At 53.7% G+C, this 22015-nt stretch overlaps 1 protein-coding gene across 3 annotated transcripts in view; it reads left to right on the forward strand.

Annotated features, from left to right (window-relative positions):
- Positions 1 to 5841, forward strand: part of KCNK5 (potassium two pore domain channel subfamily K member 5) — a 41148-nt gene extending 35307 nt beyond the window's left edge. For all 3 annotated transcript variants that reach the window (XM_066359497.1, XM_066359499.1, XM_066359498.1), the window contains exons 4-5: positions 148 to 316; positions 3080 to 5841. In XM_066359497.1, the coding sequence (XP_066215594.1) occupies positions 148 to 316; positions 3080 to 3999 (1089 nt within the window). In that variant the 3' untranslated portion in view covers positions 4000 to 5841. The remainder of the gene's footprint in view (positions 1 to 147; positions 317 to 3079) is intronic.
- The last annotated feature ends 16174 nt before the right edge of the window (positions 5842 to 22015 follow it).

Below are 22015 nucleotides of genomic sequence, written 5' to 3' on the forward strand. Positions count from 1 at the left end.
CTAGGAACCCAGGGCGGTGAGCCTCCTCCCGGGTGTGGTGCCCACTGACCTTCCCTCTGGCCACACCCCTGGCCCTCGAACGTCTGTGCTGGGATCCCCTGCTCTCTGCCGTTGTCTGACCTGGTCTCCCCACCGCCATCCCCTCAGCGGAAGGCGCAGATCACGTGCACGGCCATCTTCATCGTGTGGGGCGTCCTGGTCCACCTGGTGATCCCGCCCTTCGTGTTCATGGTGACCGAGGACTGGAACTACATCGAGGGCCTCTACTACTCCTTCATCACCATCTCCACCATCGGCTTCGGCGACTTCGTGGCCGGTGAGTCCTGCCCCCCCCCCCCCCCCCCCCGTGGCCTCTGCCTCCCCGCCACGTCTTTCTCTGCTTCTCCAGTCCCAGTCGGTGACCTGCATTGGGAGCCTGAGGGGGCATTTGTGCCCTGGGCACTGCCTCACCCAGTTGGCAGCGGGGACCCCACCTCACCCTACCAGTTGCAAGAGGAGCCAAGGCTCCTTTCCTGGGGCGTGGCTCTCTTCCTCCCCCCCCTCCCATCCTCTCTCCAGGATCAGCGCGTGATCTCTTCCCAGCAGGTTGGGGACTGGACCGGGAGAGGCACCGGTGTGCCCACCTCCTGCTCTGAGGTGCACTAGGGACAGGGTGGGGCCTTACACCTGTGGAGTTTGCGCCAGTGCCCAGAGAGCCCCTGAGCGGAGACCCCGCCCCGCCACAGAGCTGCCTTCCTTCAGGAGAGCTGAGGAGCTGCCCCGGAGGCTTGGCTCAGAAGCCCGAAACTTTGCTCTGACCACAGTCAGCTTAAACAGAAGAGAGGCCTTCTCCCAAGCTGCCAGGGCCAGGACACTCCCCCCTCCCCCACGTAATCCAGGCAGGAGGAGAGGTTCTGTGGCCCCTGTCTGGTCACTCGGTCACTCTCCTGCTTGTGCCTGGGGCCTGCACAGCCTCCTGGTCCTCAACCGTCTTGACACCCCATTTGGCCACACTGACCCACTGTTTGTTCCCTGGGGCCTCTGGTCTCCCCCTCCCCCTTCCCCTTCCCAGGGGGCAAAGGCAGGTCACTGCCCTTCTGCCCCATTGTAAGTGGACACTCGGAATGTTGGGAGGGGGCGGCTGGGCCAGGGCAGGAACAAGAGAGGCCTGAACACTCCGCTGACCTGGCCAAGCTGGGCCTGTGTTTTGGGAGATAAATTTAGATGGAGGCACAAGCCTGCCTTTGTGTGGCCGTCGGGGCCCCAAGCAGGCAGAGAGGAGCCTTTGTATGGAGAAGCGCAGAGGGTGCTTATAACCCGTCCTTTCTCAGCCCAACGAGATGCTAAACCTCTGCCTCGGTGCCCGTAAAAACTGTAAAACTGGTCCAAAACGAAACAAAAATCCCGAAGGAACGGCGCCCGCCCCCAGGTGTGGAAAAGTCCAGTGAGTTCCTGGTCCTCGGTGCTGAGGAGAGGGCCCGGCTGCACGAGCCTGTGCCTGGTTGTCGGCATAACCCCCGATGCCCAAGACCGGGAATGAGATGAGCAGCGCCTCCCGTTTGCAGGGGACACACAGCCCCTGCCTTCGGGGACCCTCTAGTCCAGGGGTCCCCAAACTTTTTACACAGGGGGCCAGTTCACTGTCCCTCAGACCGTTGGAGGGCCGGACTATAAAAAAAACTATGAACAAATCCCTACGCACACTGCACATATCTTACTTTAAAGTAAAAAAACAAAACGGGAACAAATACAATATTTAAAATAAAGAACAAGTAAATTTAAATCAACAAACTGACCAGTATTTTAATGGGAACTATGCTCCTCTCACTGACCACCAATGAAAGAGGTGCCCCTTCCGGAAGTGCTGCGGGGGCCGGATAAATGGCCTCAGGGGGCCGCATGCGGCCCGCGGGCCGTAGTTTGGGGACCCCTGCTCTAGTCCCTGCCCCGAGGGAGCCGCACTCTGGAGGAAGCCCCTTTTTCAGGCTCAGGAGATGGCAGGAGAAGCACAGGAGACATAATGTTACAATTAACATGCCCCGGGAGGTGGAAAGTTACACAAACCCCAGATAATCCTGGAGTGTAAAACGTGTGGGATAACCTGGGAGGGCTCCCTGGAGCAGGTGTCAGGAGCCTGGCCGTGGGAGGGACCAATCTGAGGAGGGCGGAAACAGGGAAGCGGGAGGCAGGCCAAGCCGCAGGGAGGGGCAACCAAGGCTGTCCAGAATGCCCCCCACCCCCCTCCCGGGACCAGTGCTCACAGTCCTCTCGGCCCAACCACCAGCCTCGCTTCTCTTCGACCAGGGGGACCATGCCCTCGATGAAGGTGTCAGATCCCCCACAGTAACTTCCATCCTGGTTGTCACTGAACTATGACATGTATACCCAACGAGTAGCCAACACGGCCAGGTGAGGGGTAGGTGACCAGCTGAAAAGCCAGCATTCACGTTGGCCGCCTGCCCTGTGTGCTGGCTCCAACCCCAGCCTCCCCAGAGTCCCTCTCCCTCGAACCTCCCTCAGCCCAGAGAGCCACCCTCCTGACCTCGGGCAGTTGAGGAAACTGAGGCTCAAGCAGGTGGGGGGCTGGGAAAGACCCTTGAGGACGCTGGGGCAGGCCTCCTGGACCTTTTCTTATTGCAGCCCCTCCTGTGTTTTTTCTTTTATTATTTTTTTGTTTGTTTTTGTTTTTGTGACAGAGACAGAGAGAGGGACAGATAAGGACAGACAGACAGGAAGGGAGAGAGATGAGAAGCATCAATTTTTCGTTGAGGCACCTTAGTTGTTCATTGATTGATTTCTCATATGTGCCTTGACCCGGGGGCTACAGCAGACCGAATGACCCCTTGCTCCAGTGACCTTGGGCTGGTGAGCCCTGCCCAAACCAGATGAGCCCAAGCTCAAGCCGGCGACCTTGGGGTTTCGAACCTGGGTCCTCCGCGTCCCAGTCCGACGCTCTATCCACTGCGCCACCACCTGGTTGGGCTCCCCTCCTGTGTTTTGGTGCCGTTCCCACTCCCAGGTGGTAGTCTTGGCCTTTGAGTGTTTGTGGGTCCCGCTGCGACCCTCTCCTGACCCTCTGGGCTTCCGGTTCTGTCCTCAGGTGTGAACCCCAGCGCCAACTACCACGCCCTGTACCGCTACTTCGTGGAGCTCTGGATCTACCTGGGGCTGGCCTGGCTGTCCCTGTTTGTCAACTGGAAGGTGAGCATGTTTGTGGAGGTACACAAGGCCATTAAGAAGCGGCGGCGGCGGCGGAAGGAGTCCTTCGAGAGCTCCCCGCACTCCAGGAAGGCGCTGCAGATGGCGGGGGGCCCAGCGTCCAAGGACGTCAACATCTTCAGCTTTCTGTCCAAAAAGGAGGAGACCTACAATGACCTCATCAAGCAGATTGGGAAGAAGGCCATGAAGACGAGCGGGGGTGGGGACAGGGTCCCGGGGATGGGACCTGGGCCTGGGCCTGGACCCGGACCTGGACCCGGACCCGGACCCGGACCGGGACTGGGACCAGGGCCGGGGCCTCAGGGGGGCGTCCCTGCCTCCCTGGCGCCCCTGGTGTTCTACTCCAAGAACCGGGTGCCCAGCTTGGAAGAGGTGTCTCAGACGCTGAGGAGCAAGGGCCACGTGGCGCGGCCCCCCGGCGAGGAGGCCGAGACGGGGTCCCCCCAGGGCGGCTCCCCCGCCTCCGAGGTGTTCATTAACCAGCTGGACCGCATCAGCGAGGAGGGCGAGCCGTGGGACGCCCCGGACTACCACCCGCTCATCTTCCAGAACGCCAACATCACCTTTGCGAACGAGGAGACCGGCCTCCTGGACGAGGAGGCGTCCAAGTCCTCGCTGGAGGACAACCTGGCCGGGGAGGAGCGGCCCCCGGAAGAGGCCGAGGCCCAGGCGACCCTCGGCTTGGGCGAGCTGCCCTCGTCCGACGAGTCCACCTTCACCAGCACCGAGTCGGAGCTCTCCGTGCCTTACGAACAGCTCATGAACGAGTACAACAAGGCGAACGGCCCCCGGGGCACGTGAGGCGGGGCCGGCTCCCCACTCCACCTTGGACGGCTTCTGTTACCCTCATCCTGGGGCGTCCTGCTGTGCCCGGGACCCCCTGGAACTAGGAGTGGGGCGCCAAGGGCCTTCCTCGCCTTCTATCCCCTCCAGCTAGATGCTACCCGTCGAGCATGGCGCCTGCCCAAGACAGGGCCTCTGTTCTCCGGCTGAGCCGGCGCCCTGGCCCCGGGAGGCGTCTGTCCCGAGCACAGCTGGTTGACTCGATGGTTCAAGGACACGGGTGGGCCAGCGGGACGGACCCCGAAGAGGCCTGCACTGCGTGGGTCTGCGCCCCATCCTGCGGTTCAGAATGTCACACGGTTCTCTTAGTTCGGGGCCTCGGCCACTGGAGCGTCCAACATGAGTGAGCTTCTGTGTGCCGGGCGCCGAGCTAGGTGTTTTGGAGAGAGGGAGCGCCCTGCCTTTGCCGGAGGTCTAGCTGTGGTGTGGGCACCGGGCCCTTCGGGTCTCAGCAGGAGCAGGGCCCTGCCCGGGGCAAGGGTTCAATCACCCCCTCTGGTCTGCCCGACTGGCCCCTCCTGCAAACCTCAGTAGGGGAAGGGCGCCTGGGGAAAAGGAGGGAGCAGATAAGGCGGTTACTGCAATGGTCCCGATAAGGAGCCGTCCTGGGTCCCAAGCCCCAAGCATGCCCCAGGCCCTAGAGCCTTGTTGATTTACTGGGACAGCCCAGCCCAGAGCCCAGTGTCCTGTCCCAGACACCCTGTGGCTAAGTGATGGTAGATGCGGGCTTTCTGCCTCCCGGGTGGTGGGAGGAAGGGAAGGGGGCAGGTTGTGGCTGGTGACCAGGGAGCCACAGCGCCAGCTCAGCTCTGACAACCCTCCCACCCCCCCACCCCCGACCCCGTCTCCCTCTGCTCAGGGCCAGGACCTCACTGCTCCCCAGTCTGCGCTTAGCTCTCACAAGTGGGAATGGCCAGATATGTGAACCAAGCTCCTCCCTCTAGCCTGTGTGTGTGTGTGTATATGTCTGTGGTGTGTGTGTGTGTGTGTGTGTGTGTGTGTGTGTGTGTGTGTGTGTGTGTAAGAGAGGAAAGGATCTGTGATGGGGGGAGGGCAAAGATAATGTGAAACTGAACAGACTGTTTCCGGGAAGGGGCTGCAGACTGTTTCCAGGAAGGGGCTGGTCGAGTTCTTAGGTTCTCTTCGCCATGCATGTTTTGTTATTGTTCTAAAATGAACTGTTTTATACACCCGGCACCTGTTGGCTTTAGAGCCAAAGTGGCGCGAAGGAGCAGGAGCCAGGAGCAGGGTCCCAAGGATTGGGGTGTTCGGTGTTCATTCTCTTACCCCGCCACTCAGCTGGGCCTTTCTCAGTGACCTCCGCCAAGGTCAGGATGTGGAGAGTCCCCACATCGAGTGTGGGAGGGGACGCTGATCCGCAGGTGAACAGAGTCGGGGAGGGGCACCCATCACAGGTGGTGGATACTGGGTGGGAGGTGAGTGATCACCCTTGACCCCAACACCCTCTCTGCTTCTCAGCCCCCTCTCCGTTACTGGGGGGCCAGACCGGGCCAGAACCCACCCACTCCCCTGCATGTGAAGACGGCGACAGGCGTGAGCATCCACACCCGCACCCACTGAAACTGAGGGATATGGTGGACAGTGGAGTGAGAAAGAGTGGCCTCCCACTTTTCTGTAAAATGTTTTGATCATATGCTCATCTTCCTGTCCTCGCCCCCCTCCTCCCCGCTGGGTGTCACTGGCTGTCCCGGAAGTGCACACACTGTATGTGCATACGGACCATGATGTCAAATGTAATTTATTTTAACATTTTTACAATAAAACCTGAGATGGACAGGCCAGCCTGGTGTGTGCTGAGTGGGGGTGGGGGGAGGGGGAGGATGGATGGGGGACTGGGGGTGGGGGGAGGGGAAGGTTGGGTGGGGGGACTGGGGGTGGGGGGAGGGGGAGGTTGGGTGGGGGATGGGGGGAGGGGGAGGTTGGGTGGGGGGCTGGGGGTGGGGGGAGGGGGAGGTTGGGTGGGGGGGTGGGGGAGGGGGAGGTTGGGTGGGGGGCTGGGGGTGGGGGGAGGGGGAGGTTGGGTGCGGGACAAGGGGGTGGGGGCCGTCAGGGAGGGCTGAGGACAGCCTCAGGGTGGTCTGAAAGGAGAAAAACGGTGGAAAGTGACTCTGGGGGAAGGGCAGGCTTCCTAAGATGAGGCGGGCAGAACAGGCTTCCTGGAGGAGGTGGCAGTTAACAGGTCTGAGTGAGGATGGGGAAGGACCACCACAGAAGGGGTTCCAGAACCAGGAAGGAGAGCTGGGAACGAAGGGGGAGAGGTGGGGGTGCCAACAGCAAACCCGTGATACCAGTCTGCCCAGCACCGTGCTGCGTGCTCCAGCTCCGTGATATGTGAAGGAACCCGTCTGATCTTGCAACAGCTCTGCGAGGCTGGTATGCCGTCCCTGTTCCTTAGGCGAGGAGACAGGCCCCAAGAGGTGACTTGTGCAAGATCTCAACACCCAGGCGGGGAGGCTGGACTCAAACCCACGCAGCCCCGCTCGGGTTGGTTGAGCTTGGAGCCTTCTATGACAGTGCCAGGGCTTCCTTCCCGGGGCCACCCCGCACAGGACAGTCAAAATTTTGAGTCTGTTGGGGAAAATGAGGAGTTCTGTGACTTCCGGAGTGAACCACATTCTTTATGAGGGTAGAGATGTATTTACAAACGATCATTGTCTAAAATACCAACCCATTCTGTATCATCTCAAGCAAGACAAAAGAAAAAATAAACAAATGGGACTACATCAAACTTAAAAAGTTTTTTGCACAGCAAAGGAAACCTTCAACAAAATTGGAAAAACAACCCACTGAATGGGAGAACATATTTGCGGCTCTATCTGACAAGGGCTTGCTATCCAAAATTTATAACACCCTTATAAAACTCAACACCAAAAATACACAAAGAATCCAATTAAAAAGTGGGCAAAGGACCTGAATAGACAGACACTTCTCTTAAGAGACATACAGATGGCCAACAAACATGAGAAGATGATCAATGTCACTAATCAGAGAAATGCACATGAAAACCACAGTGAGATATCAGCTCATATTTGTCAGAATAGCTATCACCAATAAATCAACAAACAAGTGTTGGCAGAGATACTGAGAGAGCGGAACCCTCCTGCACTGTTGGTGGGAATGCAGACTGGTGCAGCCACTGTGGAAAGCAATAGTATAGAGTTACCTCAAAAAATTAAAAACGGAACTGCCTTATGACCCAGCAATTCCGCTTCTGGGAATATGTCCTAAGAATCCCAAAACACTGATTAGAAAGGATATGTGCACCCCCGTGTTCAATTACAACAGCCAACATTTGGAAATGGCCCGAGTGCCCATCAGTAGATGAGTGAATAAAAAAGCTGTGGTCCATTTACTCAGTGGAACACTACTCGTCTTTAAAAAAAAAAAAAAAATGAAGGAAATCTTACCTTTTGCAACAGCATGGATGGCCCTGGAGAGTATTACGCTAAGAGAACTAAGTCAGTCAGAGAAAGACAAGTGCCGTATGATGTCACTTATATGTGGAAACTAATGACCAAAATAAACTAACAAACAAGATAGAAACAGACTCACAGATACAGAGAACAGACTGACAGCTGTCAGAAGGGAAGGGGTTTGGAGGCTAGGCGAGAAAGGTGATGAGATTAAGCACAGAAAAAGAACTAGACACAGACAGCAGTGTGGTGATTACCAGGGGCAAAGGCAGGTGGGAGGAGGTAGGGGCGGGTAAAGGGGATAAGTGGTGATGGAAGGAGACTTGGATGGTGAACACACAATATATAGATGATGTATTCTAGAATTGTGCACCCGAAAATGATGGAATTTTATTAATGTCACCCCAATAAATTCATTAAAAAATAAAAAATAGAATCCAAAAATATACCAGCCAATTCTTAACTACTTGATATTATCCCTCCGTCTGTCCAAACATCTCCACTCACTTCTCCCCGTTCTCTCTCTGACACACACACACACACACACACACACACACGCGCGCGCGCGCACGCACACACGCACACACACACCCAAGGTTCTTTGGTTTTGCTTTAGCTCCTTTCAGCCTCAAGGCAACAATGTTGCACTAAGCGCTGCATTACCTTGCACTTGACCATTTCACAAAGCTCTTTGGCAAACACAGCGTGGACCCCCCCCCCCCCACCCAGTGGGGCAGGTTCCTCAGCCCCCTCTGCAGTGAAGGAGCCACAGCTGGGGCACAGCCTCTCAGAATTGTGCTGAGCTGGGATAAGGCCCCAAAGGGAGGCTGGGGTGGAGGTGTGGTCTTGACCTCTGTGGCTAAGCTTAGTCTGGAGCTTTCTGAGCAAAGGCCTGGAAGTGGGGGAGAGGACAGCATCTGGAGCAGAGGGTGGGGCCCGGGGGGCACCCCAAGTTCCTGAGGGACCCAGAGCACAGGAGGGGCACCATGCAGGGGGTGTGGTCACGTCACAGGGCCTGTGCTGTCGCTGTCGCTGTGGAGGGCTGGAAGGTAGAGGAGGTGGTTTGGGAGTCACGGGGGAGGACCCCGGCAGGGAAATCCCTCTGCTGATGCCAGACCTTGTAACCCAGGTCAGTGAGACCCGGATAAGTGAGACCTACAGGCTTCTGGGGGACATGGTCCAACCCCCAGAGGGCCTCCTGGCCTGTGGTGGAGCAGTGGATAAAGGGTCAACCTGAAACACTGAAGTCGCCAGTTCGAAACCCTGGACTTGCCTGGTCAAGGCACAGATGGGAGTTGATGCTTTCCTGCTCCTCCCCCTTCTCTCTCTCTCTCTCTCTCTCTCTTTCTGTCTGTCTCTCTCCACTCTCTAACGTGAATAAATAAAATCTAAAAAACCCAAAAACCTCAGAGGGCCAAGGAGCTCTGAGGCAGACACTCCCAGTCCAGTGGGCCCGTTCCCCACGGCCTCCCAGCCCCTGGCCCCTCCTGCCCCCTCCTAGAAGCCTCCTTGCCCCCCTAGTGACCCGGCACCCTGCTCTCCACAGTCATCACCCGGACGTTCCATTCATTTCTCCAGCTCCTGTTCGCCGAGCACCTACTATCGCACAGGCTCTGCTCCGGCCACTTGGAAAACAACAGTGTGTAAAATAAACAAAGATCCCCGCCTCCGTGGAGCTTGCGGTCTGGTTCCCTTGGCTCGCATTTCCGGCCGTTTTTCATGGTTTGTGCTTGGTGTTCGCATCCTGTCCACACTTCTCAAAGCTCATTCAACCCATTTGTCTCTTCTATTTTGTCTTTTAATCCTCACAACAGGCATGATGATTTTTTTTTTTTCAAATTCAAATTAGTAAGCAGCCCAGCAGCTCGCCTGGCTTGCCTTGCCGTTCCTCGTGCTGCGCTCCAGAGGTTCCTAACCTGACGGGGAGACACCCGCAGACAACCCGCGGGCCGACGGAGGAACCGATCCCTACCCCGCGTCTGCAGCTCAGGGGGACCAGGGCACAGGTAGAGAGAGAAACAAGCACCAGCCCTGGGGGCGTCCCCGAGTGGCGTGCCAGGACGGACAGAAAGAAACCGGGGCGGCTGGGCCTCACCCCCGTACCGGGAAGGGCCGGGGCGGGTTGTCTTTAGTCTGACAACACGGAAGCTTCCTAGAGCCCGGGGCAGCGTGAGGGGGCAGGAGCAGGTGGGCAGAGCTCTGCCGCTGTGGCCGGATCTCCTGGAATCTCTGCCCTTCCCTGGGCCCCTGACGTTTAGGCTCCGCTCGCCAATCAGCTCTCCGCCCCTGAAATAACAGGTCCCCAATTTCCAAATTCATACACAACTGGTCCGGGAACCGGATGCCAGTTTGTGAATCTCCAGGATATGTTTGTGGAACAGTGAGAGTGCCTCCCCAAATCTCTGCCCCTTCTCTCCAGCCAGGCCTCGACAGCCCCTCACCGGGACCCCCACAACAACATAGGCAGGGCCTGGTACCTAGTAGGGGCTCCACAGATGTTTGTTGAATGACTGAGTGAGCCCCTTAGCTGGTGGTCTCCCTTCAGCTGGCCATCAGTGCAACCAGCGGTATGTATCCTAAACTCCATCTGACCCCTCCGTCCCCTGCTTTCGACTCCTCAGGGGCTCCCGCGGCTCTTCCCGACCCGCTTCTCTCTCCAGCCTCACCTTCCATCCTTTTCCACCTCTCTCTGGCCACATGAAGTTTCTCAGATGAGCCAGGTCTCCCCAAACCCACGCAGTTTCCTCTGCCTTCCCTGTCTCCTGGCGAAATCCTAAAACCGGATGGGGTTCAAGGTGGACATCAGCTTCTCTGGGAAGATTTCCATAATTAATTACCTGCCCCATCTCTGGATTCTGGATTCTGGGTCAGACGTCCCTCTGGGCCCTGAGCAACCCCACACAGCAAGCTGATGCTTCTGTGCCCTCAGGCTGCCTGCCTCCTGGTCCCCCGACGCCCCGACCCCCGCCCGGAGCCTGGACAGACGCGGACTGGCTGGCTCCGCCCCACCTGGGGATCCCCACCTCTGGCCCTGGCTTGGAGGGAGCTCAGCTGCTCCGTGTTTACTGAACGGGGGACGGGAGGGGTGAATGGGCTCTCTCCCTGGTATTTCGCCCCTCTTTCCTGGAGCAGAGGCCAAATCCAGAGGCAAGGCTTGTTCCACAAGGGCAAGTCCCAGCAAATCCGGGTGAATGAATTGAAGGGACATTGTCGCACACAGGCTGTGGTGGCTTGATGAGTCACCTGATTTTGCTAAGTCACCTGAATGTGGTGGGCAGGATAGGGACACAGCACGCCTTGTTTCTCTGCCCCGCAGAAAGCACCTTTGGCCGCACCCCCTTCGTGTCTCCCCACACCTCTCTGTCACCACTTTACTGATGACCTGGGGGGCGGGGGACTGGGCCTCCCATCCCAGTGTCCCCTGGTCCCCACTCTTCCCTCCAGAGTTCCTGTGCTCAAAGCCATCTCAGCTCCCAGGGGCCAGTTTACAAAGCCCTGTCACATTCATTCCCACGGGATTACTCAGCCCTGGGAGCCCGGTGCAATATTTTACAGCCCCCATTAAGGGGCTTTTTTTAAAATTTAGTGAGAGGTGGAGAGGCCAAGAGACAGAGTCCCACAAGCACCCCAACCAGGATCTACCCTGCAAGCCCCTTACCCAGTGATGCTTTGCCCATTTGGGGCCGCTGCCCCTTACCCAGTGATGCTCTGCCCATCTGGGGCCGCTGCTCCATTGCTTGGCAACTGAGCTATTTTTAGAGCCTGAGGCGAGGCCATGGAACTATCCTCAGTGTCCAGAACCATTTGAGCCATGGCTGTGGAAGGGAAAGAGAGAGGGAGGGAAAGAGAAAAGAGGGAGGAGGGGGAGGGGTGGAGAAGCAGATGAGCACTTCTCCTGTGTGCCCTGACCAGGAATTGAACCCAGAACTTCCACAAACCAGGTTGATGCTCTATTGCTGAGCCAACCAGCCAGGGAAAAGAAGCCTTTTCAAACAAAGAAACTGGGTGTCTTGGTTTCTTTTCTGAGCAGAGGAGGAAGGCCTAATACCAGAAGTGGGTGGTGTTTGGAGGAAGTGGCAGAGGGGGAGCGGAGGTACAGATGGGAACAGAGCAAAAGGCCATGAAGGGGCATTGTTGAGCTAGTCCCCTGTGGGCACTGGGCTCAGTCCTGCCTGCGATCCCCTAAAGAGCCTGTCCAATCTCTGAAGGACAGGAGATCTGCATTTATCCCCCAATTCCTGCCCTCATTGGTTAGGGATGGCCTAGGGGCATTAATCCCCTCCTTCCTCCCACACAGGCTGGATGTGACCTACGTTGTGGTATTCCCCATCCCGCATTCTGGTTAGCAAAGTGAGCTGAGCTCGCCACTCCCTCAGCAAGAGGTGGAGTCTGTTCGCCTCGCCTGTGGGCTGGCCCCAGGACTGTTTTGGTCCATAGAACAATGCGGAGTGACCTTGTGTGTTTTCTGAACCCACGTGTCAAGGAGACCTGGCAGCTCCTGCTTTTGTGCTCTTGGGGAGGCCAGCCACGTGTAGGAAATCCAGGCACCTCGAGACTCGTGCTGCGCAGAACCCAACCAGCCTCGTGCTGGAGCCGCGTGGGGAGAGGACCTGCCCATCCTAGACATCAGCCAGGCGGAGGCCGCAGAGAGCAGGGCCCGGCCACCCTCGTCTGCAGCTTCATGAGCACACACATGATTGCTGTTGCTTTAAGCCTCTGAACTTTGGGGTGTTCTGTTAAGCAGATGCAGATAATAGGCACACTGGCGGGGCTTGCCCTGAGCTAGGCGGCCTTCTGCCGGGTGTCAGAGAAAACGTGGAGGTGACAACCTGGAGGGGCAGCACGCCTCGGACTGCGCATGCGCGCGGCGCTGACCCGCCCGGAGAGGACTGAGGGGGCGGACACCGGGCACACACAGCCTTCGCTACCCCGGCACTGGAACCCTTTGAAGTAGCAGAGTGGAGACCAAAGGCCATCGGTTCTTCTCCCTCCTTACGCAAGATATCAAAGTCCCTTCCTTCTCCTCTGCGTTTCCAGCCCTCTCTGCCGGTACTGGAGGCCTGGGGTATGCTACCCTCTGGCCACGTGACTGAGCTGCTGCTCCAGCCCTTGGTGCGCTCCTCACAGCACACGGGCACTGACCGGGACACGGCCTGCCCACGATCTCATTTAATCCCCACACACTGTGAGGTCTGTGCTAGGACCCCCACGGGGGAGCTGAGGCTCAGAGTGGTGCTGCAACTTGCTGCGAGTCACACACAGTTAGAAGGGAGCCTGGGCTCTAACCGGAGAACCCAGAGCCTGTACTGTTATTAACTCTCACACACGCCTGTGTTTTGAACAGAAAGAGTTTATCCACCCGGTACCCGCAGAGCCAGACTCGAGAACACCGAGAATCTCAGTGGAAAAACATTGTCTGTTTTATTATCAGTGGCGCCATCCCGGAGAGCTGGAAGCTAACACTCAGAAGACCCAACTCCCCCATGGCGTGGAGATTACAGATTCTATAGGGCAACATCCCAAACAGTGGCTTAGGGGTCCGGGTTGTGCTGGGAGCTGATTGGTTGGAGGTGAGATGAGGGTCATAAATCATTTGGGGGGGGGTCTTGAGGACAGTTCTGAGGTCTGTTCTTGGATCCCTCTGTCTGGTCTCATAGGAAAGTCGCCAGAGGGTCATTCCAGCTAGGTCTCAGGAACTGACACAACTTAGGTCAAGATGTTATCTTTACCTTTCCGGAGGTCTGGACCTTGTGATCATTGTTCAAGTCCTATCTACTACCTCCTGCTACCTTGGGGGTTGATGATTATCTGGGGAAAGGCTAGGTCTCTGAGAGGGTGTGTGTGTGTGTGTGTGTGTGTGTGTGGAGAGAGAGAGGGGAATATGATTTCTAGAGCTAGGATTTAAAGCTAAATTTAATCTAAGTCCTAAAGACCCTCAGTCTCGCCTGCCAGAGCCTGGGTGCCCAGGGAGGTGAGCCAGCCAGTGGACCCCAGCCGATCTGGGCGAGCGAGCCTCAGCAGCCCCCAGTGCTGGAGAATACCTGGCCGGAGAGCTCGGAAGTCAGGTCCCTCCGTGTGTCCGGCCTCCCTCCGCACCTGTGTTTATCTCCAGCTGTGCTAAACTTCCTCCTCATTCTCTAATCCCTGCACCTGTCCTCTGGCCGCAATGCTCTGTGTGCTGTTGACATCACACAGCCCAGAGAGCCTGTGTTTGTTGAATGTCTCTTAGGTTGCCTAGATCACCTGACATTGGTGACTGAGGAGGAAGAAAACTGAAGAACAGATACCAGCTGGGCGGTCAGGCCTCCGCCCCTGTCTCTCTGTGCACTGGATCCCACCGGCGGCTGTCCACGCCAGGGGGAAGGTGCGGACCACCCAGCAGTCCGGCGCCCGTCCATACAGCTCATGAGAGTGGATGGTTAAAGTTTCGGACATTTTACAAGCTGCTTGCATTAAAAATTAAGTTATGTAACCGTACAATTAAATCGTATTAACCACAAAGGGGTAAATACTCAAAACTCATTGTTTCTTAATTTCTTTATATGTCACTATTCTCCCTGCCTTTGAGGTTATCTGCACCTAGGAGAGGTGTATAGTGGAAATATTACACAATGGTATGCTACCACTGTGCTTCTCTTCCCAACTTCACCTTCTGTGACATCATGTTGGTAGCTTAACATCAGCCATAATGGCAGGATTTACACCACAGGAATGGTCGAACATCACAAGGTAGGGTTCTCCCCTCCCCCAGAGAGCCAGATGGTAAACCTTGACCAGAACAACACTGTACTGACCTTCTTCTGGGCTGGCTGTATGGCCTGAGTGGGGTGGGGGGCAGTGGGGTTTTGCCCACCTTGGAAAGAAGAAGCAGTGTCTGGTTTTCAGGGGGAACTTAATTCACAAACTTGTCACTCGCAAACTCCCTTGGGTCTCTCAGACCAGTGTTGACTTGGGGTGAGAATTCAAGGTCCGTGGGAGCTGACTGCGAGGGTAAGTAATAAGTGTGCAGGTTACACAGGCACCTGCCTCACATATGTACATGGACGCTCTTGGGCCGTTCTCCAAACTGGAGGCAGAAAGGGCACCACAGGCCTCGTGTAGAAGGCATTTCCGCCTTCAGCTGCCCGCAGCCTAGTCCAGGAGCTGCCTTGCACTCTGCCCAACTACACTGTGGCTTCAGCTAAGCCCCCCGCCCCTGGATGTCCTCACAATGAAAGGGGAGACCCTCTTAGCCAACACTAGGTCTGCCAACTGGATCAGGGTGACTGGGCGGGCTGGGATCCAGACGGAGGCTGCAAGGATCACACTGCTGAGCAAAAACACCTGCTGACACATGGGGTCCCGTGCCTGACGTGAGCCCACCCGGGAGGGAGTCTAAGGCCTTCCAGAAATTCCCCACCCCCAGTGCAGGGAGGAGGTGACTCCACACGGGATGTGCATGGCCCAAGTCAGAAGTGGATGCTGCAGGGAGGGGTCCAGTGTCCCTCAGCCCCAAACCAGAATCCTCCCAGCAGCTGTCCGCAGTGAGCCAGCCAGAGTAGGGCTCACTCCTCGGGACCACCTGCCTTGTGACAGGCTCTGTGCTGGGTGGGCACGTCACAGCGGGACCCAGGGAAAAGGTGTCCTCTTCTTCATTCTCTTCCGTTCTCACCCTCTCTGTGCGTGTTGGTAGTAGGAGGTGGAAGGAGAGGTTATGTGGGGTGGGTAGTGGGGATCCTTAATGACCCACCACAACCGCAGTGTGTGAGTCCAGGTTCTGCAAGAGGCAGATGCCACGGCTGGACTCAACCGGAAAGGACTGTATCAGGGGAGGCAGCCGGGAGAGGCTGGGAGCGTCATCTGACTGCAATGCACGTCCACTCCTGAGTGACTGGGAGGGAGTAGGTGGAAGCATCCTGGACCGGCCATGCAGACTAAGGCAGCCTGGCTAGGCTGTGGGGGCTTCTCCAGCCAAAGCAGGTCAGTTGGATCCGGAGTACCCTGCTCTGCTAAGTCACTGGCTAGAGCAACTCACGGTCTGGGCGCAAACTTGGCAGTGGATTTCCGAGGCAGCAGCTGGAGCCTTCGGTCAGTTACCTTCCCTGTAGTTGGAGGTCAATTACGGGGGAGCAGAAAGTGCGCTCACATGAAAGACAGACGGTGGAAAGAGGAGAAAGGAACAAACGCAGAGAAAGGCAGAGGGGCGAGTGTGCGTGTGTGCGCGCGTGCGCCCGCACGTGCACGCAACATTAAGCCAGAGAGGAGGAGGAGAGGGACTGGGGGAAACCAAAGGCCAGAAAGACAAAAAGAGAAGGAAAATAAGAAACATTAGAGAAGACACCTTTCTAGCGTGGTCTGCGATTCTTACCCTGGAAAGAACCCGCGCAGTAGCATCCCTGGTTCTCAACCCCAAAGGCCGGCCCTGCCACCCCAGGAAAGGTGCCCCAACGCTAGTTAATGAGATGTCATCTCCTCACGCTTCTCCTCAGCCGGGTGACCTGGTTCTCTACCAACCTAGAAAGATCCTCTCAGCAGCCCCCCTCCACACACACACACACACACACACACACACACACACACACACACATCCCATCAAAGTATTTTTCTTGGCCCTTCTCTACCTGGCTGGCAACCTCACACCTGTGGCTGCTGACTTGTTCTCTAGGGCTAGGCGGTTTGTGGGTATCTGTCCCCTCTCCCCAGTGAGCAGGTAGGGCATGGGCTGGTCAGGAGCTGCCTCGAATCCCAGGCTCAGCTCTCTCCCAGCTAAAGGCCTTGGGCAAGTCACTTAACCTGTCTGGTCCCGTTTCTCCACAGGAAAACTAGGGACCATACCCCAGCTGAAAGGTTAACATCTAAGCTGCCGGCATCGCTCCATGCAACTGTTCGTAGGAGTAACGAGCGCATTGTTGTCATTCTTCTCATGCTTGGAAGCCTTAAAGGAATCCTTGAGGTTCCAGGGGAAACTGTGACCGGACAGCGGCTCCGTCCCAAGGCTGACTCGACAGCCGAGCGCGCTCTCTCCTGCCCCCTCGGGAGACGGTAGGTAGCAATGTGCCTGGGATTTACCTGAGATTAGGCCTCCTGTCAACAATTCTTTACATTCACGAGTGCTTTCCAGTCCTTTGTCTCCCTTAATCCTCCCAACAGCCCAGTGAAAGGAGAGATATGCATTCTTGTCTTGCCTGTGAAAACCTGGTGGATTTATCCACCTGCCCAAGTTCACAGAGCTGCTGAGCAGAGGACCGTGCTGGACTTCAGATCCCCAAGATCGCATCCCACCTCCGGGCCTCGTGGGAGTCAAAGATTCCAGGGAATGCGGCGTGCTTCATCTTCAAAGAACCACGCTGAGAGTCCTTAACTGGCAGTGCCCCCTCCTTCCTGTCTTTCTGCCTCTGATCTGAGCTCCCCAGCACCCCAAAACTACCTTTCAACTCGGAACCAAATGTTACAGCTGCAGGGAATTTACTCCCTCCAGGAGAACCAAGAGAATCTATTGAGCACGCTCATGTGCATGTGTGACAGAGGGACAGAGAGAGGGACAGACAGACAGGAAGGGAGAGAGATAAGAAGCATCAATTATTCGTTGCAACACCTTAGTTGTTCATTGACTGCTTTCTCATATGTACCTTGACAAGGGGGCTACAGCGGAGCAAGTGACCCCTTGCTCAAGCCAGCGACCTTGGGCTCAAGCCAGCAACCTTAGGTTTCCAGTCAGTGACCCTGCGCTCAAACTGGTGAGCCCACACTCAAACCGGATGAGCCCACGCTCACGCTGGCGACCCGAGGTTCGAACCTCAGTCCTCTGCTTCCCAGTCTGATGCTCTATCACTGCACCACTGCCTGGTCAGGCATTTTAAGCATCTTTTATAAGCAAAAGTACTATGTTGGTCACTGAATGTTAGCAATAATCTAATGAGGATCTCAACCCTGGCTGCGTATTAGAACTGCTGGGGCATTTTCTTTTCTTTTCTTTTCTTTTTTTTTTTTACAGAGACAGAGAGAGAGTCAGAGAGAGGGTTAGCTAGGAATGGAGAGAGATGAGAAGCATCAATCATTAGTTTTTTATTGCAACACCTTAGTTGTTCATTGATTGCTTTCTCATATGTGCCTTAACCGCGGACCTTCAGCAGACGGAGTAACCCCTTGCTCAAGCTAGCGACCTTGGGTCCAAGCTGGTGAACCTTGCTCAAACCAGATGAGCCCGCACTCAAGCTGGCGACCTCGGGGTCTCGAACCTGGGTCCTCAGCATCCCAGTCCAATGCTCTATCCATTGCGCCACCGCCTGGTCAGGCTAGGGGCATTTTCAAAGTATCTCACCCAGTTCCTCTGGCAACCAATGAAATCAGAATCGCAGCAGAAAGGTGTGGGAGAGAGGAGGGAGGCCAGTTATCAGAATGTTATTTAAAAACTCCCTGGCTGACCTAATGTTTTCTAGGGGCTGAGAACCTCCAATCTAATTGAAACACAGCTCCCCTCAAGTTATAGAGGAGGAAACTGAGGCCCATAGAAGGGCAGTGTCTTGTGCGAAGTCACAAACCTGAGCCTGGTTCTTCCACCTTCCAACTTCCAGCGCCCTTTCTGAAGATGCTTGGTAAGTATTTGCTGAAAGTATCCATAGATGAATACGGAGTGACAGCAAGGGAAAGGTGGTGAGTATAGTAGATACATTTGAAATGCTTCCCCCCTGCCCACAGTCCTTCCTGAAGATGGGACAGCCTGTCTGGGTAGCCATCTTTGAACCATGTGACCCACCTTGGCAAAGTTGATTGGACTAGAAAAGGAATTCTGATCCATGATGGACCCATGAGATGACCCGTTAAGGCATTTGAAATGAAGACATTGAGAGGGTGGGCCAGTTAGCTGTGAGGAGCTGAGTGTGAGGTCTTGGAGGCTGGTGGGAGGTGGCTGGTATTGGGATCATGTGTGACCCCGTGACAGGATGAAGGTGTGCAAAGAGAAGCAGGAGGATAAAGCATGTACATAGCACGAGGGACACCGACCAGGGACTAGTCAGGTCTTGGTTCCCTTGCGAGCCGTCACCTTAAATTGACTCTCACCTTTCATAACCAGTGGGTTCCTCGATACCCAGAAGGCCTTGACCATGGGAACAGTCCATGCAAAAGCCTGTAGTCACCGAAGACCTTTATGTGTCCCTCACTTTGCCTCTGACCCCCAACAGTTTCCCACGGAAGTGTCTAGTCGTTCAAAGCACTCAGGCAAAGGGTCCATGTTCACCTCTTGGAGACGTGGACAAGTTGATCTCATCGGTCCTGCTCCACCACGATTCTGAATTCCCACAATGGGCAGGCAGAGGAGTATTTTAAGATTGTGTTTTCTTCTACTTGGCGCCCGGTGTCCCATGCCAACACCTGGCCCCTGGCAAGGAAACCTGTACCCCTGGGGATGGGAGAGGGCTCACAGTAAACAAAGAACACAAGAAAGTTCCTCTGTCCGGCCCCACACATCCACAGGGGTGCAGAAACAATGGGAACCTATGAGTCATGGGGGTAGTCAGGATAATGGTTCTCCAAAAAAGCTCCCTCTAGCCTTGTCCGAGGAGCTTACACAGACAGCTGACAGGCAATGACACTTGGAATGAACCCCAGTTCTGGGCAATCACTTGCCCGGCCCTGGATGACCTGGGCTTTTTCTTTATCTTTTCATTCAATTTTTTATTTTTAGCAAAGTGACATCTATATAAATACTTCAGAAAAGTAAAATAATGCTACACATACCGTCATGGAAAACAGCAATTGCTGTCTCACCCTTCCTTACCCCCAGTTCCCAGAGGCAACTTCTTTTAGACTTCCCAACTATTTCTTCCTATCTTTCCTTCACATCTCTAAATAACATAGCTATTTTTATTTTGTTATTATTTTTATCTTGCTTTAGTGAGTATAGATGATCTTCCTGCTACAAAAGATGAGGACTGGCTCCATGCTACGCCTCAACCCACATATTTCTTTTCCTATCCTTCCAATGTAGTTAGATCTCACTTTGTGGTTAGATCTTAATTTGGTGTGTACATTAATTATCACTGAGTAAATGTTACACAGTGTCATTGGGTTACTTTTTCTTTCTGGCATGACATTTTGTTTTTCATGTTTTTTGTTTGCTTAGTTTTGCATGTTTTTGTGACTAATTCCCACACTTCCTGCTATGATTGTAACACTCTTCTCAGAAGAGTCATCTATCAGACCCCTTTGTTTTCTCTTGGTGAATTGCTTTTAAGCCTACCCATCTTTCTGCTTCTTGCTGGGTGGCTACTCCCTAGGTCTGCTGCATAGCTGGCATCCTGAAGTGGCCCTTCACCACCCATCAGGAATTCTTTTTGCCTCCTTCCTATATTGGAGTCCCTGTTTTCTGAGTCCAATGCCTTCTGTATTTCTTCATTTGGTAGATAGAGCACTTCCTCCAATATCAAAGAAATGCTGCAAGGGAGGTAAAATTTTTGAAACTTTGTATCTCAAAATATCTTTATTTTACCTTCAAGCTTGATTGATAGTTTGGCTGGGTATCTAATTCTAGGTTGGAAATGTTTTCCTTAAGAACTTTGAGATTTGGTTTGTTTTTTCCTCTTTGTTTTCCAGGAAATTTTCAGAGATATTTTGATTCCTAAACCTTCATATGTGGCCTGCTTTCTCTCTCCCTCCCTCTCGCTCTTGAAACATTTTAGAAACTTTATTTTCCAGTGCATTGGTTGGTGTAATTCTTCATTCACAGTGCTGGACCCTCAGAGCTCCCCTTCAATCTAGAAGCTCGTGACCTTTGGCTCCTGTTTGTGTTTATTATGTTCTATCTTTTTGAGCTACACCTCTAGGGCTCTTTCTCTGATTTTCTAATTTTTACTTTTTGTCTTCTTATCCTACTTCAAAAAGATTTTCTAAACTTTATCTTTCAGCCCTCCTATTGTTCCAAAGAAGTTCTTCTACCTTATCTTTATTTTGTTTCTTTTTCTTCCTAATTTTTATTAAGAGAATTACAACTTATTATGCATTCATTGGTTGCTTCTGGCATGTGCCTTGACCAGTGATCAAACCTGCAAACTTGGCATATCTGGATGACACTCTAGCCAAGTGAGCTACCTGGCCAGGAAACCATTGCCACCCCAATAAATTCAACTAAAAATAGCTAATAAATAACATACGCTATAAAAAATAAGGTGATCAGTAGTCACAAGTGACTAGTAGCTATTGTATTAGATTGTGCAGAACTAGACTGAACAATGTTATTACACATCTACCTATTAATTGCTTATATATTTTGGCAGAACCATTTAAAAGAAATTTGTATACTACATCATACTTGATTTTGAAACATATTAGCCTGCAAGTCCTAAAATTAAAGACACTCTGTTACATAATCACACCACCATTATCACACCTAAACAAATTACAATAATTCCCTAATAACTTTAATATCCTGTCCATACTCAAATTGTCCCAATTGTGTCCAAATTTTCTTTTATAGCTGGTCTTTCTGAACTGGGATTTTATCTAGTTTCCTTTGGTTTTTAGATCCCCTTAGTCTTTTTAAAATTTATAATAGTGCTCTTACTTTTTTGTTTCTTCTGCAACATTGACACTCTATGAGTCTAGGTAAATTGTCTTGTCTAATGCCCTACATGCTGGATTTGTCTAGTTGTTTCCTCATGATGTCATTCAATTGATTCTACCCCCTGTATTTATTGGCGGCTGAAAGTTAGATCATGGTTACATTCAGGTTAAATATTTTTTAGCAAGGTTACTATATAGGTTGTTATATTTTTAATTTTCAAGGGCTATTTCTTATTCTGTGAGTGTGACTTTTTATAGCATCCTATTCTTGTTTCAAAACAAGGTTGCAGTATTATTCACATTTCTGAGACTATTTTTCAAAGAAACAAACAGGATTCTACTTTCTGCCTCATGTCCAAGTTATGTTGTTTTTTTCTTATTTGCTTATTTTGGTTTCTCTTTTTCATAGGGATGCCTTTCTCTTAATGCCCAGTGATGCTTGCTTGTCTATTCATATTTAAAACTATATTTAAGACTGAGGCTCTGGTTATAGGAACAGGGCTTTTGCCTAGTGGACTTAGTGGCAAGCTGACCTTTTTTTTTTTTCTTTTAATTGAGAAACTCCTACATGCCAGCCTTTGTAGGACTTTTCTTTTGGGCTAATTTCCCTAGAGAGAATCCTCGGAATTCGCTGGGGGACATAAACCTGTTTTCAATGTTCTGATGCTGAGTGGGGAAGGGCTCGGGGAAACTTACCATTTGGTTCAGACTAGCACTTGATTCCCTGCCTCAGCTGTGTACACCTCTGTGTAGCTAAGCCAGCCCGTTCTCTGCTAGGGTGGGGGAGGCCGTGGCCAGCTAGGCAAGAAGTGGGGGTGGGGGGGCCTGAGCTATCGCTGCCTTTACCCACTTCCAACCAGTCCCCCTTAGCCTCACTCTGCACGCCCCTTCTCAGAGGGGTCTGGCCTTTCTAAGTGCACCCACAGCTTGGAGCAACCTGCTTCTTATTGCTGTCCTGCCCATGTTCCTGTTCCCTCCGATCCCCAGTTCCCCACCCTCAA

The sequence above is a fragment of the Saccopteryx leptura genome, chromosome 1 (assembly GCF_036850995.1).
Source record: "Saccopteryx leptura isolate mSacLep1 chromosome 1, mSacLep1_pri_phased_curated, whole genome shotgun sequence".
Classification (NCBI taxonomy): Eukaryota; Metazoa; Chordata; class Mammalia; order Chiroptera; family Emballonuridae; genus Saccopteryx; species Saccopteryx leptura.